Source organism: Cetorhinus maximus, chromosome 8, assembly GCF_964194155.1.
Source record: "Cetorhinus maximus chromosome 8, sCetMax3.hap1.1, whole genome shotgun sequence".
NCBI lineage: Eukaryota > Metazoa > Chordata > Chondrichthyes > Lamniformes > Cetorhinidae > Cetorhinus > Cetorhinus maximus.
The window spans coordinates 69,349,698-69,368,104 of record NC_135886.1 but is presented as its reverse complement, the minus strand read 5'-3'; the positions used below and the strand labels follow the sequence as shown (position 1 = coordinate 69,368,104).

Here is an 18,407-nt window from a genome sequence, read left to right as displayed (position 1 = left end):
AGTGGTTCAAGAAGGCAGCTCACCACCACCTTCTCAATGGCAATTAGGGATGGCCAATAAATGCTGGTCTAGCCAGTGATGCCCACATCCTGTAAATGAATATGAAAAAAATGTTGATGACAAAACTAGTCAAGGATGATCTACCTTTTACAAATCCATGCTGCATTAACTCAAACCTCTCCAAGTGCCTGTTGATTTTTTTCCCCCCTCCACTAATTATTGATTCTAAAACCTTATCCATCACCGATGCTAAACTGACTGATCTACAGTTACTAGGTATGTCCTTAAACCCTTTCTTTTTGAATGAGTGTCATATTTACCACTCAACTTCTGCACCATCCCTGTCCGTATCCAGAGAAGATTATGGCAGACCCTTCCAGTTTTTCCACTCCCATTTCCTTTAGCAACTTAGGATGCAGACCATCCTGACTCAGTGACCTATCCACTCTAAGCATAACCACCGTTTCCATTACAGCCGTCCTATCAGTTTTCACCCTATCCATTACCTCTACTATTTCTGGTGTTTTGCGAGCATCATCCTCCTTAGTAAACAGTGATACAAAGTACGCATTAAGTGCTCTAGCCTTGCCGTGCACTTCTAAGCATACATCACTCTCATTGTCCCTAAAAGGCTCCATCCAGCCTCTTACTACCCAATTGCTATTTACATGTCAGAAGATTTTTAGATTTTCTTTTATGTTAACCTCCAGTCTGTTCTCATTCTCTGCCAGTCTTATTTCCTTCTCTTCCCCTCAACTTACTGTATTTCTCATTTGAAAAATGCTTTTTTTTGTTCTATCATATTTGTGTTATCATAGTCTCTATGCGCCTCATCCAAGAAGCCTAGGCTTGTTTTCCTTACTACTTGCCCTTGTTGGAATGTACCTAGCCCAGCTGCAACCTTTTCTTAAAGATCCCCTGTTTATCAGTTATAGCTTTTCCTGTCACTCTTTGGTTCCATTTACCTGGGTTTGATACCACCTCGTCCCATTGAGGTTGGCTCTCTTCCAATTTAGAAGTTCTAGTTTAATTATTCCTTGTTCTTCTCCATTACTAATCTAAACCTTATGATACAATGGTCACTCTTAGCCATGTGTTCCCCCACAGGCACTTGGTCCACTTGGCTCATGTCTTTCTCCAACATCAGATCCAGCAATGTCTCCTTCCTAGTTGGTCTGAGAATGTACTGGTTAAGGAAGCTCTCTTGAACAGATTTCAGAAATTCCTCACCCTCCTTTCTCTTTACTCTTAACACTAATTACCCTAATATCATTTGGGATAAATGTCTCCAATAACACCATTTGATTGATCTTGTGCATCTGTGATTTCCCTGCAGATTGGCTCCTTTATCTCTCTCGCTGTTTGGTGGTTTATAGAATACCCTCCTTTTCATATCCTTTTGCTTCTCAACTCGTAACTAAATGGATTCTGTCCTTGCCCCATCAAGGACATCTTTTTCCAAAACTACAATGTCCTCCCTAATTAGTGTTGCTACCCAACCTCCCTATTTTTTCTGAACACTTTCTCAAGCATCTAGTCCTCACCATTTTTAAGCCACGGTTTTTACTGCTGCAATCTAATATTCCGACACTATCTGTGCTTGTAGGTCACCACCTTAATGTACCACGCTTTGTGAGTTTACATACATGCATTGTAAACCTGTCTTTCTATTCCTTGTACTTTTTAGTCTGCTCCTATCTAAGATGGTACAACTTCTCTAGTGCTATCAAACACTTTCGCTCTTGGACTAAAACACTTTGGTCCTCTTTTATACATCAATATGCTGGCGTCCATCTTCCTGCCAATTTAATTCAAGCCCTTCCCAACCACACCAATGAACCTCCATGCAAGGACATTTGTTCCAGTCCTGTTGCGGTGCAACTTTCCTTAGTCCAGAACAGGTCCCAATGCCCCAAGAAACTGAAGCCCTCCCTCCTGCACCATGCCTCAAGCCATGCATTGGTTTTCCCTATCTTTCTATTTCTACTTTTGCTAGTGCATGGTATTGGGACTAATCCAGAGATTATGATTGGAGGTCCTACGTTTTACCTTCCTCCCTCGCTCCTGAATATCGGACTGTAGGAGCTTGGTCCCTGTTCTCTCTCTCTGTCATTGGTGCTGATGTGCACCACAACTTCTGGTTCATTCTCTTCCACTGCAAAATTCTGCACCTTGTCTCTTGTGATGCCCTTTACCTTGGCACCACACCAGGTGGGATTCACAACAGTTAGAGATATGCCTGTTTACCCTTCTTATGGCATCTCCTATAATGACTGCACCTACTCTTTGTTTCCTCCTGTGCAGTCCCTTGCCAATTGGTGCCACTGCAGTCCTTCAAGGTGTTGTCACTCCCAGCAGTCTTGAAAGCTGAATACTGGTTTGACACTGACACACAACCCAAACACTGCTGCACCTCCTGCCTCTTATTTTTCTGGATGGCCACCCTCTTCTTACTCTTCTGGTTAGTCACCCATTTACTATCCTGAACTCTCGTGCCTGTCGAGTGACCACAACCTGGAACATGCGATCCAGAAAACCCCTGTCCTCTCTGCTCCACAGTGACTCCAGCTGCTCCTCGAGCTTGAAAATCCTGAGCTCAAGCTCAACTAGTGAGACTTCTTGGCACCTCTTCCATGAAGCTTAATATGTCCTGAAGTTCTCACGTGGGGCAGGAATTGCAAGCAACAAGTCTCAGTCGCTGAGACATGAGCTAAGAAAACATGTCTAATCCCTCTTTTAGAATCTAGTTAATACCTATAAACAATTAATTTGAGCCTCTGGACCTGCTCTGTGCTAATATTCTTGATATTAATTCCCTTAGGGACTCTTGTACTTTAACCCAATTTGAAATTTTGTTTATTAGTTTAACTAGGTGAGCTTTAAATTTAATATAGTATTTGATGTTTTACCAGTTCTAGTTTAAACAACCCTGTCTTTTTTTTAAAAGAATACTCACCAACTAATCACCTACCTGGTGTTCCCTGACACCACTTCATTTTTGGAAATATACCACTCAAATTATGTGCAGTTCCTCTGTACTCTCTTTTATTCTCTGTTGCTGCTGGTATCTCCAATCTGGTCCGTGCTGTTTTCTCGTGCCCTTTTATTCGTGGCTGCAGCTGTTGTCTCTGATTAGTTTCGCCATTGTCCATCGGCAAGACTGGCTACTGACTGAGTTGGCTGAATCTTGAAGGACATATCTGCTTGACTGGGCTTGTGGCAGATGGTGAGAACACATATAAGGGAGAAACCTACCTAACTTCATCCTCGCCAATCTACCTGTAACAGATGTAACTGTCCATGACAGTGCAGTGTTCACTCAACTGATACTGTGATTGTGGAGATGAAGTTCCATCTTCTCGCTTTGGACATCCTCTATTATGTTGTGTGGCTGTACCACCATGCTAAATGGGAAAGATTCAGATACAATCTAACAGCTCCAAACTGAGTACCTTTTGAGATGCTGTGGCCCACTAGCAGCAGCAGAATTGTGCTCCACCACAATCTGGAACCTCATGGCCTGGAAGATCCTGCACTCAACCATTATCATCAAGCCAAGGAACCAGCTCAGGTTCAATGGATGTATGTTATTTTTTTAGAATCTGAAAGTGTAGGTATTTACAGATTGACCTCACTTCATGATTTTAACCAAAATCATTTTACTACACAAAAATCAAAGAACATGAATACTAAAACTGCACTCTTCCTTAAATAGTCAGTTATGCTAAAGATATTAAAAGCACACTGAATAGAGTTACTTGTATGCTAAATTAAGTTTCTTAACCCAACTTTCCTTCTTTGACTTACACCTACCAATAAACTTAAGTGACCTACTTATCAGAAATTGGAAGATTAACCACTTGGGCTGAGTACTGTTTCAAAGATTTGTATATGGGCTAAGATTACTTGAGCCTTCCGCTTTTTTCCAACAAGGTTTCCCTTCAAATCTCCTCCAACCATACCACGATTGTATACTCTCCATTTAACCTGGGTGTCATTAGTGCCTTAAGCATAGCCCCTGGTCAGAACTCAGTGCCTGACTGAGGGACCTAGAAACTGGGAAGGAGAGGGGGGTTGCTGATAGTCGCGCCCTGCTCTTTACTGACCCCACTCTCTCTCCTGCCCTCACTTGCCTTTGGCCTTGGGGGGGCCCCCCATTGATCCTGGGATTCTTGTGGGTGCACTGCCCCCCCGCCAAGTTACTTGTATTAAATTCTGTCCAAGGAGTTGTAGAAGATTGAAATCATTAGGAATCGGTAGAATACTCTCCACTAGTTGGAGTCATTCCTAGCACAAAGGAAGATGGTTGTGGTTGTTGAAAGTCAATTATCTTTGCCCCTAGGCATTGTTGCAAGAGTTCCTCAGGATAGTGTCTTCGGCCCAATTATCTTAAGCTGCTTCATCAACGACCTTTCCTCCATGATAAGGTCAGAAGTGGGGATGTTTGCTGATTGTACACTCTCGAGTCCCATTCATAACTTCTCAGATAACGAAGCAGACTGTGGTCACGTGACCACAATAACCAGGACAGCATTGAGGCTTGGACTGATAATGGTAAGTAAACTTTATGCCTTGCAATGACCATCTCCAACAAGAGAGACACTTCGCATCTCCTTTGACATTCAACCACATTACCATTTCTGCAACCCTACCATCAAAATCCTGGGGAAATGTCCAGTTAGATTTCTGGTCCAGCCAAATAAATATTGCGGCTCTGAGCAAGTAGAATTCTGAAATCTACAGTGAGTAGCTCACCTGTCTCCCTCAAGCTTGTTTGCATCTACAAGACATTTACCTGGATGAATGCAGCTCCAACAACACTTGAAGATCAACACTATCCAAGTCAAAGCTGCTTGCTTGGCACTCCTCCACCATTGGCAGCAGTGTGTGCCATCTACCAGGTGAACTGCAGCAATCACCTGGGCTGCTTTTTCAACACCTTCAAACCTCTACTATCTTGAATACTAGGGGCAGGAAGAGCATCATCGCCTACAAGTTCCCTCCAAGTCACATACCATCCTGACTTAGAAATATATCACTATTGTTTCACTGCTGGGTTAAAATTCTGGACCTTCCATCCTAACAGCACTGTGCCTACCTACATCACAAGTACTGTAGCGATTCAAGAAGGGAGCTCACCACCGCCATAGAGGACAATTATGGGTGGGCAATAAATGCTGGTCTTGCCAGCAAGTCGCGCCCCATGAACAAAAGCAAATATGGGCTTGTCTTGGAGAAACAAACCTTGAATTGAGACTAGAAAAGTGAAGGAACAGGGTAGATCCACCCCAAGTTGAGTTAAGATCTATTCCTCAGTAGCTACACTATTGGACTGTTGAGTTCTAAACTATAGCCCAATTTTAATAGTGTGTGTGTAAACAAAAACTTGGCAAGGGATGCATGCATACTTCATTGTTGGGGAAGCTGTGTTTTGGATTGGGTGCTGAAAGTTTCTAGGAGGTGTACAAATGATGGAGAAACTAGTTTATATTTTGGAAATTGCGAAAAGGCTGATTTTTGGGGCAGAAACTGCTTATTTTGTTGGTCTTTCACACAAATTTGTTATCCCATTTTTCTCTGTAGAGCCAGTGAAACAGAAACCCAGTAGTAACACGTTGGGAAAAAAGCACAAACCCACAGTCAAGAAGAGTTTTGTTCCAATCTCTCCCCAGCCATCTAAACCAATGAAAAGTGTTCTATCTGAGCTTACTTCATTAAGCCAAGTATCGGACTTCAAGCTTCCGTGTGTTTCTGAGTCACAATCTCAACATGGAGTATTGCGAAAGTACGTATTCTTAAAAGGTTGCCTTGTAACTTGACAGAAAAGCATTTGCCACTGAGGTGCTGTCAACATCTACTTAATTTTATGTAAACTGTGTAGGCTCTGGCCACTGGATGGCTCTCTGAAATAACTATTCAGTGTCTGTTGCACCTTTCTTTGGTCCCAGAGCATTGTTATATAGATAAGAATTTTTGAGATACTTTTTATTTGAACTTTTATTTGAACAATTATAGTAGCAATTTCCAATAGCAACAATTAGTTGTCACAGTAGAGTTGTAGAATGGATCTGCCCCCTCCCCACCACATCTCCCTCCCCGCCCATCCTGCACACCCATCCTGCGCCCCCCCAACAATGCCTTCGAAATTTCCTTTGTTCAAATATAACAACACCCTGGCTCCAGATTGAAGTACCTCTCTTTCAAACAATGTCAAAGTCTATCATATTATGGTAGTTCATCCCTAAATGTTTTTACGACAAGATTATTACTTAGCCCTTTCTCGTTGCATAATGCTAGATCTAAAATAGCTAATTCTCTAGTTGATTCCTCAAAATACTGATCTAGAAAATCACCCCCAACACTCCAGAAATGCGTCCTCCACAGCATTAGTGCTCATTAGGTTTACCCAGTCAATATGCAGATTGAAGTCACCAATAATTATTGTATTACCCATGGTACATGCTTCTCTAATTTCCTGATTAATAACATGCCCCACTACTGTTTGGTGGACAATAAACAACTCCTACCAATGTTTGCTGTCCCTTGCTGTTTCTTAGTTCCACTCAAACAGATTCCACGTTTTGCTCTTCTGATCTGACATCCTGCCTTACTAATGTACTGATCCCATCCCTTATTATCACTGCAACACCACCCCCTTTTCCTTTTTGCCTGTCCTTCCTAAATGTGGAATATCATTGGATATTAGGTTCCGAATCTTGGTCACCCTGTTGCCAAGTTTTCATAATGGCAATTAGATCATACTCACTTAACTCTATTTGTGCCTTTTAAATCATCTACCTCATTGCGAATTCTGTATGCATTCAGGTAGAGTGCCCTCAACTTTGTCTTTTTGAAATATTCTACATTCTAAGCCTGGTTGATACTCTCCTTTGTTTCACCTACCTTCTAATTTCACTTGCTACTTTTCTACTTCCTGTTACCAGCTTTACTTCCTCCCAACTTGAGCTACCCTTCAGGTTCCCATTCCTCTGACAAGCTAGTTTAAATCCTCCACAACAGAACTAGCAAACCTCTCTGCGAGATACTGTCCTGATAAGGTGTAACCCATCCATCCACCTTGTACAGGTCCCACCTGCCCTAGAACTAGCCCCAATGCCCCAGAAACCTGATGCCCTCCATCCTACACCAGTTCTCCAGCCACATGTTCAATCAATCCTCCTGTTTCTATGCTCACTAACACATGGCACTGGGAGTAACACTGAAATTACTGCTCTTGAGGTCCTGCTTTTTAATTTCCTCCCTAACTCCCTAAAATCTTTCAGGACCTCATCCCTCTTCCTACCTATGACATTGGTACCATGTGGACCACAACCTTTAGCTGTTCATCCTCCCCCAGAGGATGTTTAGCAGCTACTCTGTGACATCCTTGACCCCGGCACCAAGGAGGCAACACACCATCCTTGAGACATGTTTACTGCTGCAGAAACACCTGTCTGATTCCCTGACTATCGAATCCCCTATTACTATTGCTCTTCCACTCTTCCTCCCTTCCTGTGCAGCTGAGCCACCTGTGGCGCCATGGATTTGGCTCTGGCTGGACTCCCGAGGAACCATTGCCCTTACCAGTATCCAAAATGGAAAATCGATCAGTAGGCAAGTTAGACTCGGGACTCCTGCACTACCTGCCTGGTTCTCTTAGCCTGCCTGGCAGTCACCCCATTCACTCCCTGACCACCTCCCTATCCATGTAGTTCTCTGCCTTGCAAATGTACCTTCGTGATTAGCCGTTGCTCAAGTTCCGAAACCCGGAGCTCAAGCTTCTGCAGCCGGTGACACTTCCCTGCAGATGTGTTCATCTAGGACACATGGTGCATCCGTGACTTCCCATGTACCACAGGATGTATATTCCACTGGGCTGAGCTGACCTGTCATACTATAAGCTTTAAATTCTATTCATTACAATTGGAATAACTTACTGGCTACTCAGTAGTCAGCTTCTTCCCCTGTACCAAAGAAAGAGCCAGTTACTGGAGGCTGAAAAAAGGTAGAAAGAGAAAGGAGCCCCTCCCTCACCAAACTCTCACTTTACACTCTCTACATTCGAAGCAGCACTCACTGCAGGCAAAACAGCACTGAGGATGGCCTCTTTAAAACAACTGATTCAAACTTCTGAAAACCAGTTTAAGCTAGCTACCTAATTAACTAGCTGCAGGTTGTCTCAGAGAGCTTGTATACCTCTGTTTTAAGGCTGGATTAAAACTTCAGTTAACTTGAGTCATATTTAGATAATTGCTAAATTAAAGGGGAAAAAAGAAAAAAATAGACTTTAGATAGAAATTAACCCTTAAAATTCCTTCACTCACCAGTTCAGTGAAGACTGTCAAGCAGCATAGCCCAACATCCATTTCTTCCTTAAAAGGTTTCACTGAAAAAAATGCAGTAAGTAATTAGTGATGACTCTCCCAACTGAAGCCTAGAAAATATCCTTGAATCCGTTCAGGAACTCCTGATGCATGGAACTATGTTAATGTTTTATTTTAAAAATTCCCTCTTTGAGTCGTTGTTCCACTCAAATTTAAATTCCTTAAATTCTATTTTATCTCTTATCAGATGCTTAACACCTGGCTGCTTCCTTCAGGACCTGACTCTGAGCTCGTCAAAGTATGTAAAAAATTTCAAACGGAATCGGGAGGAGTTAACTCAAGAGCTCTATAATTTATACAATAAGAGTGTCTTTCAGCAGAAGGTAAAACATTATTGATTCTTTAAAGGGCGGCCAACTAATGAGATGTTGCAGGTTTGGGTGTAATTAACATTCTGTATGATTTACAGCTTCCAGAGAAGTTGGGGATCACATGGAATAAAAAAATGCGAAAAACAGCTGGATATTGCGTTACCGGACAGAAACGGGACGGTGCTCTCAAACGTTATGCCAGAATTGAACTGTCAGAGAAAGTTTGTGATTCAGCTGGTGAGAACAAAACTTTGACATGAACCGAAGGCACAATTACACTTTATTTTCATTCGGTGCACAGTCCTTTAGTTGGCTTTAGTATCCCTATTTTTGATATGAAACTGAAATTGAAAGGAGAGATGATAAAACTCAAGCAGAGTGCTGATTAGGATGACAAACTCGGTCTCTGAGTAATTGTTTTTTTTCTCCTCCAAGCTCCCCTAAACACTAATTTAACAAAACCCTATTTAGTGGCACTTATCAAGATTATTAACTCAAATATACAGTGACTGTTTGGACAAATCCCTATTTATATGGAAACAAATAAGTTGGACTGATGCTGATGATCCATTTTTTTCCTTCATTAAATGCATTTAAGGTAGAGCTGCTAAACACAAGAGAATTAGGAAAGGCTTATGTAAGGCTGCTTTTCCTTTCCTCATCTGAAACACTAATTTTGGTGTTGCTTTGCAGAGCGTCTAAGGGATACATTGATTCATGAACTGTGCCACGCTGCTACCTGGCTTATTAATAATGTGCGCGATGGACATGGACCATTCTGGAAGTTATATGCACAGAGATCTATACTGATCCACCCTGAATTACCAATGGTTACACGCTGTCACACGTATGAAATAAATTATAAGTATAAATACCAGTGCAGCAAGTGCAAAAACACGTGAGTACATGAGAAATTTATAGTTTTTTAAGCTAGTATTCTCCAACATAACAAAAGTTGAGGTGAGGTCTTTTAAATCACCGTACATGCTGAATCAGAGATGAGGAGGAAGGTACCATACTATGGCCCTAGTTTGTGCTGCAGTGGCTGATCTTTTATTTTCAAATTTCTCCCTGCCCTCTGCCCTCCCTATCTACAAATTCCTCCATCTCTGCAACCTGCCAAGATATTTGAACTGCTCCAATTCTGGGCTCTTGTGTATCACCAATTTCAATCACTCCATGATTGACAGCCATGTTTCAACTGCCAAGGCCCTAAGTTTTGGGTAACCGCCCCCCTTAAACTTCTCACATGTTTTCCTCCTTTTTAAGAGTATCCCATTGATCAGGCTTTTGGCCATCTGCCTTAATATCTCTATGAATTTTAGTTTGATTATGCTCCTGTGAAGCACTTTGGAACATTTTACTAGATTAAATGTGGTACATAAATGAAAGCTGTTTTAGCAAGAAGAGCACTACAATTTAGTTTAAGCACTCTTGGGTTAAAAAGAATAAAAAACAGTGAGGGGCTTTACCTCTTATCTCTGTGAATTGGATTGGATTCTGCTGACTTCCTTTCTTGTGCGCCTCCATGTTGGATTACCCTGTGGCAATCTACTTGCATCTTTGAAAAACTGCCAATTGTTTGAGGTTTCAAGTGTCCAAGGAACTTCAGATTAGGAACTATATTAGCAACTTGTGACTTACACCAACTTGTCTGATGTGAGATCATGGGCAGGATTTTGCCCTTGATGGGTGGGCAGGCAGCTGATCGCCGCTGCCATTTTACGTGGGCGGGCCAATTAAGGCCCGCCCAGTGTGCTGCCCGACGGGAAGCGCTATGCGCTTCCTGGGTGGGGGGGATTCCCCAACTGCTAGAGTGCGCTCTTTCGCGCTAAAGAGCACACATCTCCCTGAGGCAAAGTGCTGCCTCGGGGAGATCGCTGAAAGTCTGTGAAACATTAAAAATAGAAAAATAAAAAAATCATTAACATGTCCTCCTCATGTGAAAATGTCACACGAGATCAGACATGTTAATGAAGTACACACTTTTTTTTATTAAACTTTTTTAAAATTCTGATATCAACCTCATCCCGCCACTGGATGAGGTTTGATAAAGAATCACTAACCCGCCTGCCCGTTGGGCCCGTGCGCCGAACCGAAGTGCGCACGGGCCCCTCAAAATCCTCGTTGATTGGTGACTTAATGGCCTTAACAAGGCCTTTAATGGCGGGTGCTGCATAGCGCGCCCGCCGACCCAAACATCGTGATGCCGCACGCTGACGTCAAGACGCTCGCGTGACATTTTAAGCGCTGACGTGCGGGCTCCGCCACCCGCACGCCAGCCAGAAGATTCAGCCCTATGACTATACTTCCTGAGAAATACATCATGATCTTGGGTTTTAACTTCTCAAATGCTTACATATGATGATAAAGTATATTCTCAACACTGAGTAAAGAAATTTTTTGTGAATTCCCTCTTGGTTTTCTTGGTGACTATCTTTTATATTGATAGCCTCTAGTTATGCCCTTCCCTACAAGAGAACTTTCTCTATCTACTGTATCAAAATCTTTCATAATTTTAAAGATCTGTATTAGATTACCCTTCAGCCTTTTTCAAGAGAAAAGAGACCCAGCCTGTCAATCTTTTCCTGATATGTGTACTTCAGCACTTTTAGTATGATCCTTGTAAATCTAATTTGCATCCTCCTCAGTGCCTCTATATCCTTTTACTAGAACTGCACGTCTACTCCCTCTGATGTAACCAAAGTTCAAGACAGGTTTTGCATGACTCAGCTACTTTTCTATCCCTTTTGAAATAAAGCCTAGTGTTTGCTAATTTTGTTTTATAGCCCTCCTAACCTGTGGTGCACTGTGCATTGATTGGTGTATCTGTACTCTGAGATCCCTTTGTTCTTCTACCACACTTAGATTGCACCTCCCAAGTAATAAATGATCTCCTTATTCTTTCTACTAAAATGTACTATCTCGCATCTATTTGTGTTGAACTTCATTTTGCCTATTATTTACCCATCCTGAAAGGTTATTAATATCCTCCTGTAATCTGGTATCACCTGCAAACTTTGAAATTGTTTTTTATTCCAAATTCCAAATCATTAATGTAAATTGTGTACACTAGTGGTCCCAGCACTGATCCTTGTGCAGGCAGCATTTTAAAAAAAAATACAAGTTTACAAGTTCATCGCCAATTTTTCCCCCGATTATATTCTCAGCTTCCTTAGCTAGGATGCTTATTTCTCAGTTTAAGTCTAGTTGGCTGTTTCTATACTCCAAAACTAAACCCACCCTTGCTCCATACAAGTTACTACTTCCTGAGATTTATGCCCTCCCTCCTATCTATATGTACCCACACCAAAATCTTGTTTGCTGCCTTTGTTGAAAATAGTTGTGCAGTATCTAATCAATACAATCAGATCCTTCTCCTGTATTGCAGTCTTTTTGTCTATTACTGTTCACCTTTTCAATTTGCTTATTCCCCTTCTATGGTTTCATCATTCTGCATTCATTCCTTTTTAGCAACATGTACCATTTGTCCACCTAATCTATCCAGATCCCTGGGTATATAGTTTGTTACCCCTATGTGTCGCTGATCGGAGAAAACTATACTTCAGAAGGATATTCCATATCACAGAATCACAGTGCAGAAGAGGCCCTTCGGCCCATCGAGTCTGCACCAACACTTGAGAAATACCTGACCTACCTACCTAATCCCATTTACCAGCACTTGGCCCATAGCCTTCAATGTTATGACATGCCAAGTGCTCATCCAGGTACTTTTTAAAGGATGTGAGGCAACCCGCCTCCTCCACCACCATCCCAGGCAGTGCATTCCAGACTGTCACCACCCTCTGGGTAAAAAAAAACTTTTTCCTCACATCCCCTCCTAAACCTCCTGCCCCTCACCTTGAACTTATGCCCCCTTGTGACTGACCCTTCAACTAAGGGGAACAGTTGCTCCCTATCCACCCTGTCCATGCCCCTCATAATCTTGTACACCTCGATCAGGTTGCCCCTCAGTCTTCTCTGCTCCAACGAAAACAACGCAACTCTATCCAACCTCTCTTCATAACTTAAATATTTCATCCCAAGCAACATCCTGGTGAATCTCCTCTGCACCCCCTCCAGTGCAATCACATCCTTCCTTCCTATAATATGGTGACCAGAACTGCACACTGTACTCCAGCTGTGGCCTCACCAAAGTTCTATACAACTCCAACATGACCTCCCTACTTTTGTAATCTATGCCTCGATTGATAAAGTGTCCCATATGCCTTTTTCACCACCCAATAACGTACCCCTCTGCCTTCAGAGATCTATGGACACACATGCCAAGGTCCCTTTGTTCCTCAGAACTTCCTAGTGTCATGCCATTCATTGAATACTTCCTTGTCAAATTACTCCTTCCTAAGTGTATCACCTCTCACTTTTTTCAGGGTTAAATTCCATCTTCCACTTATCTGCCCATTTGACCATCCCGTCTATATCTTCCAGTAGCCCAAGACACTCAACCTCACTGTTAACCACCCGGCCAATCTTTGTGTCATCCGCAAACTTACTAATTCTACCCCCCACATAGTCACCTATGTCGTTTATATAAATGACAAATAATAGGGGACCAAGCACAGATCCCTGTGGTACGCCACTGGACACTGGCTTCCAGTCACGAAAGCATCCTTCTGTCATCACCCTCTGTCTCCTACAACTAAGCCAATCTTGAATCCACCTTATCAAATTACCCTGTACCCCATGTGCATTTGCCGCCTTTATAAGTCTCCCATGTGGGACCTTGTCAAAGGCTTTGCTGAAATCCATATAAACTACATCAACTGCACTACCCTCATCTACACACCTGGTTACCTCCTCAAAAAATTCAATCAAATTTGTTAGGCATGCATGACCTCCCTCTGACAAAGCCATGCTGACTATCCCTGATCAAACCTTGCCTCTCCAAGTGGAGATAGATACTCTCCTTCAGAACTTTCTCCAATAGTTCCCCTACCACTGACATGAGACTCACTGACCTGCAGTTTCCTGGCTTATCTCTACAACCTTTCTTAAATAGTGGAACTACATTAGCTGTTCTCCAGTCCTCTGGCACCTCCCCCGTGGCCAGAGAGGAATTAAAAATTTGGGTCAGAGCCCGTGTGATCTCCTCCCTTGCCTCCCTCACCAGTCTGGGACACAAATCATCCAGACCTGGAGATTTGTCCACTTTTAAGCCTGCCAACACCTCCAATACCTTGTCACTCCCTATATCAATTTGCTTAACAACCTCGCAGTCTCTCTCCCCAAGTTCGATACCTTCATCCTAATTCTCTTGGGTGAAGACGGACGTGAAGTATTCATTCAACACTCTAGAGATGTCCTCTGGCTCCACCCATAGATTGCCCCCTTGGTCCCTTATGGGCTCTACTATTTCCCTGGTTATCCTCTTCCCATTGATATACTTATAGAATATCTTGGGATTTTCCCTACTTTTACCAGCCAGAACTTTCTCATATCCCCTCTTTACTCTCCTAATTGCTTTCTTAAGCTCCACCCTGCACCGTCTGCACTGCACTAATGCCTCTGCTGATTTGCTTCCCTTGTACCTGCTAAAAGCCTCTCTTTTCCTTCTCATCGTAACCTCAATATCTCTGCTCATCCATGGTTCTCTGGGCTTGTTACTCCTATCACCCTAGAGGGAACATGTTGAGCCTGTACCCTCCCCATTTCCTTTTTGAACACCTCCCACTGTTCCTCTGTAGATTTCCCCACAAGTAACTGTTCCCAGTCTACCTTGGCCAGATCCTGCCTTATTTTAGTAAAATCCACTCTTCCCCAGTCCAAAACATTTTTTTGCAACTTGTCGATTTCTTTGTCCATAACAAACTTAAACTGTACCATGTTTCATATGAAATAATATTTCATGTTATCATTTTATCTTAGCTATTTGTAGGCCTAATACATTTTTAAATTTGTAATATCCTGTATTAAATATTGGGAGGACTGATGCCATTGTTTTCAGTCCCCACTCCAAATTCTATGCCCTAGCTAGTGACTCCGTCCCTCTCCCTAGCAACAGTTGCAAACAGTTGTAGTCTGTTTGCAACCTTGATGTCACATTTGATCCTGAAATGAGCTTCTGACGTCATATTCGTTCCATCACTAAGACAGCCTTTTTCCTCCTCCATAATATTGCCACCCCTGTCTCAGCTCAACTGCTACTGAAACCCTCATTCGTGTCTTTATTGCCTCCGAGACTCAACTATTCCAACACATTCCTGGCTGGTCTCCCACCTTCATAAACATGAGGTCATACAAAGCCTTCCTGCCCAAGTCTCAACTCGCAGCAAGTTCCATTCCCCTGTCACACCTGTGCTCTCTAGCATTCCCAATTATAACTGCTCCATCATGCCTTCAGTTGCCTAGGTTGCAAGCTCTGGAATTCCCTCCTTACACCTCTCTACCTCTTTACTTTCGTTAAGAACCTCCTTAGAACATACCTCTTTGACCAAGCTTTTGGTCATTGTTCCTAATATCTCTGTATGTGGTTCAGTGTTACTCTTTTTGTTTTATAATGTTTCTATGAGGTGCCTTGGGATGTTTCATTATAATAAAGGCACTATATAAATATAAGTTGGCATTGTCGTCTTAGCAACCTCCTGATCTGCAAAGTGGCTCATAAAATGGATAATCCTGTAAATCTCTAATAGGGTGCTCAAACAAATAAAAGTCCTATCCTCAGACAGAAAGAAAACTTGAGAATAAGTTATCAACCTATATGATTATGGATTATATTATCCTTTTATCTTCAACATCTTACAAAAACTATGAGAAACCTCATGTAAAGGTGTAGATCGCTTTGAAGGCTGTTTCACATTGTCTCTGTCTAATGGACTAGCTGCTACTGAGAATGTCTACTTGTATTCTGTACAGTTCACCATATTTAAAATTTCTCTGCAGGATTGGTCGACATTCCAAATCTCTAGACACTCAGCGTTTTGCCTGTGCTCTATGCACAGGCCCTCTAGTTCTGTTAACAAGCATGATGAAAGATGGCACTCCTGCAAAAAAGGATCTAGCACCATTTGCGAAATTTGTGAAGGAGAACTATGGTTCGACCAAGAAGGAGCATAAGGGACTTCAACATGCTGAGGTCATGCAGAAACTAAGTGCAGACTTTGCAAAAAAGACGCAGATATCTGATTTCTAAAATTTCCTTACAGTCTACCTTATGTTGGAGATCTGAGGAGACAGCTGAATTCTATGGTTTTGTAAGCAATGATGAATAAAACTGAGTATCATACTAGGCTTTGTGCTGACCCAAACCAAAAATTTATAAATCTGATTGTTTTCTCCCTGGAAGGGAAAAAATCTTATTGCTAAAATTCAAGACTTATATTGGGGAAATTATGCAATTAGACATTAAATATTTCAATTCCATCTTTCACTTTCATCTATTTTCAAATGTACATCTCTGGAAATAGTTTTCCTTGATCAAGTTCTAGAAATTTATCTTAAAATCCAATATTTTTGATAGATCAAGAACATTTTGTTTCCGATCCATGTTAAGGAAAACATGCAATAAAGTATGCTCTGAAGGTGTGAATATTTGATAAAGCTGTGAATGAGGGTGCTGAGGGGTCTCTTGTTGCTTGGGTGCCTATTTCTCAATATAAATTTAGTTGTTTCATAGCTGAGGTCTGGGTTTCAGCCAGCCCTGGCTGAAACAGGGAAAATCTTCTTTCTGCAGCAGTAAGAATCCCACCTGAAATTAATTTGGATCGCTTTAACTGAGTTACAGCTGTTTCCAAAGAACCCAAGTTAGTGTCTGTTAGAGGCTGTAAGGTGGTTTCTGTGGGAAGTGTATCTTGCTGCTGCTGTTTTTCCACATTCTTGAATCATTGTAAGGGGAGCTTTACCCTCTAGCAATCTGCTGTACTTGGTCTGTGAATATTTAATGCCAGCAGGCATGTATTTCCCAGCACTGATCTCGTTCACCTTTATCAAAAATGTCCAAAGAAGCTCAAATGAAGTTTGAAAAATGCTCTAAAGGGTCTTATACCTTGCATAGAATTTCCTTTCCTGGGACAAGATGATGGTGATGGAGAGGAAAAATTATCATTCTAAAGCAAGTTTGGTTATTGTTTGTGGTAGGTTTGTCCCTGGTCTGACCGTTGCTGGATGGTGTTAAAGTATAGGGAATTACATAATAAAAAATAACTGTAAAAGTGCTTTCTGGTATTTCTTAAACGTTTCCAAGCACTTCAAAACGGTGAAATGTGTTGAAGTGCAGTCACTCTTGTGTACGCAAATGCAGTTGCAGTTTTGTGCACAGCAATACTCCATACTTGTTTCCTACTTTAAACTGGCCAACATTATACTGATCCTAGCTGGCATTTTTTTGGACCTAATTCTGATTGTGAAATGGCAGGTGTTGGCTAAGTTGGTTAAGTACTATTCTTTACTGTAGTAATGCATTGCACTAATTATTGTACCTTTTTTTTTCTTTAAAGGACTTTATAATTTTCTATTTGTTCCTCATACTACTGTCTCCCATAGCCATCTTCAGGTGTTGGTAGGAGATGACAGTTTCGGGATATTGAGCTTGGTTGTTGGAAATGACCTATCTCGTAACTTATCCAAGAGCAGCAAAACTGAGCCTGTACTGTTGGTCTAGTGTAAATGTCAGTTGTGGAGACTGATGGAAGCACTTTGAATAGTAATGAGGACCAATAGTCAATATGGTCTTTCCACTATGATGTAGAGTGTCTGTCCAAAAACATTGTTACAAATTGCTGGCTTCCTCTTCACAATATTATACCTGAAGTAAGCAAGATGTGACAGCAGTAATTGGGACTGCATTTGTTTAGGGAATGTTGCAAAAAGTGTTTTGTGTATTTCTGCATCTTCACTGGGCATGCTGTCACAAAGAAAGCATATTCCTTCAAGAAACTGATAAATGTAGAATAACTGCCTCAAATGTAATATTTGTCCTTTTGCCAAACTATATCAGATTAAGTAAATTACAGTGATGCTAGGATCTACCATAAATTCATTTGAAAGGATAAATGTAAGAAAATTAACCCAAGGGATACATTGGATTTTGGGTCTGTGGGCTATTAAACACAGAATCACTGCCCTTGAATGGGTTAGGTTAGTAATTACAATGCTGCTTTTCAGTTCTGCCCTATAGATCATACTCAACCTGTACTACTTGTGTTTATTTTAGATGGTGAAATTTGAAATGTCTTGTGTGAACCTGTTGTGTCAAATGAAGTTTAAGAATGTGCTTTATTGGTATTCCTTCAAATAAAGTTTTTGTTATGAAAAGAAACAAAAGTAAATGCCTACGAATTGTTTGTTAAAAGGATGTATGCAAGAGGTGCCTGGGGGGATGGGGGGTGGTGGGGGCGGTGGAAAGAGAATTACATTCAAACTGAGTGCAACCTCAGTGGAGTGCTGGGATTTTGATGAGGAGGGGAGGGAGGTGCTCCTTTGCTTTTTCTAATTTTTTCTTTAAGTTTGATACTGTCTTTAACTTTTTTAGTTAACCACTGATGGTAGGTCCTCCCTTTGGAATTTTTCTCTCATTGGAATGTATCGATTCTGCATATCCGAAATATCCCCATAAATGTCTACCACTGCATCTCTATTGACCTATCCGTTAACCTTATTTGCTAGTTCACTTTAGCTAGCTCTTCTTTCTTAATTATCCTTAGATACATTCCAAAGAATGCCAAAAAGATTAACAAGGAGGGAAAAATTCCTG

The 18,407-nt window shown here is 41.6% G+C and overlaps 1 protein-coding gene across 1 annotated transcript in view; it reads left to right on the top strand.

Annotated features, from left to right (window-relative positions):
* The window catches only part of gcna (germ cell nuclear acidic peptidase), a 46,018-nt gene extending 28,036 nt beyond the window's left edge, over positions 1-17,982 (top strand). The window contains exons 9-13 of the mRNA XM_078546977.1: positions 5,584-5,785; positions 8,572-8,707; positions 8,794-8,932; positions 9,389-9,593; positions 15,599-17,982. Of these exons, the coding sequence (XP_078403103.1) occupies positions 5,584-5,785; positions 8,572-8,707; positions 8,794-8,932; positions 9,389-9,593; positions 15,599-15,848 (932 nt within the window). The 3' untranslated portion in view covers positions 15,849-17,982. The remainder of the gene's footprint in view (positions 1-5,583; positions 5,786-8,571; positions 8,708-8,793; positions 8,933-9,388; positions 9,594-15,598) is intronic.
* Positions 17,983-18,407: the final 425 nt, after the last annotated feature.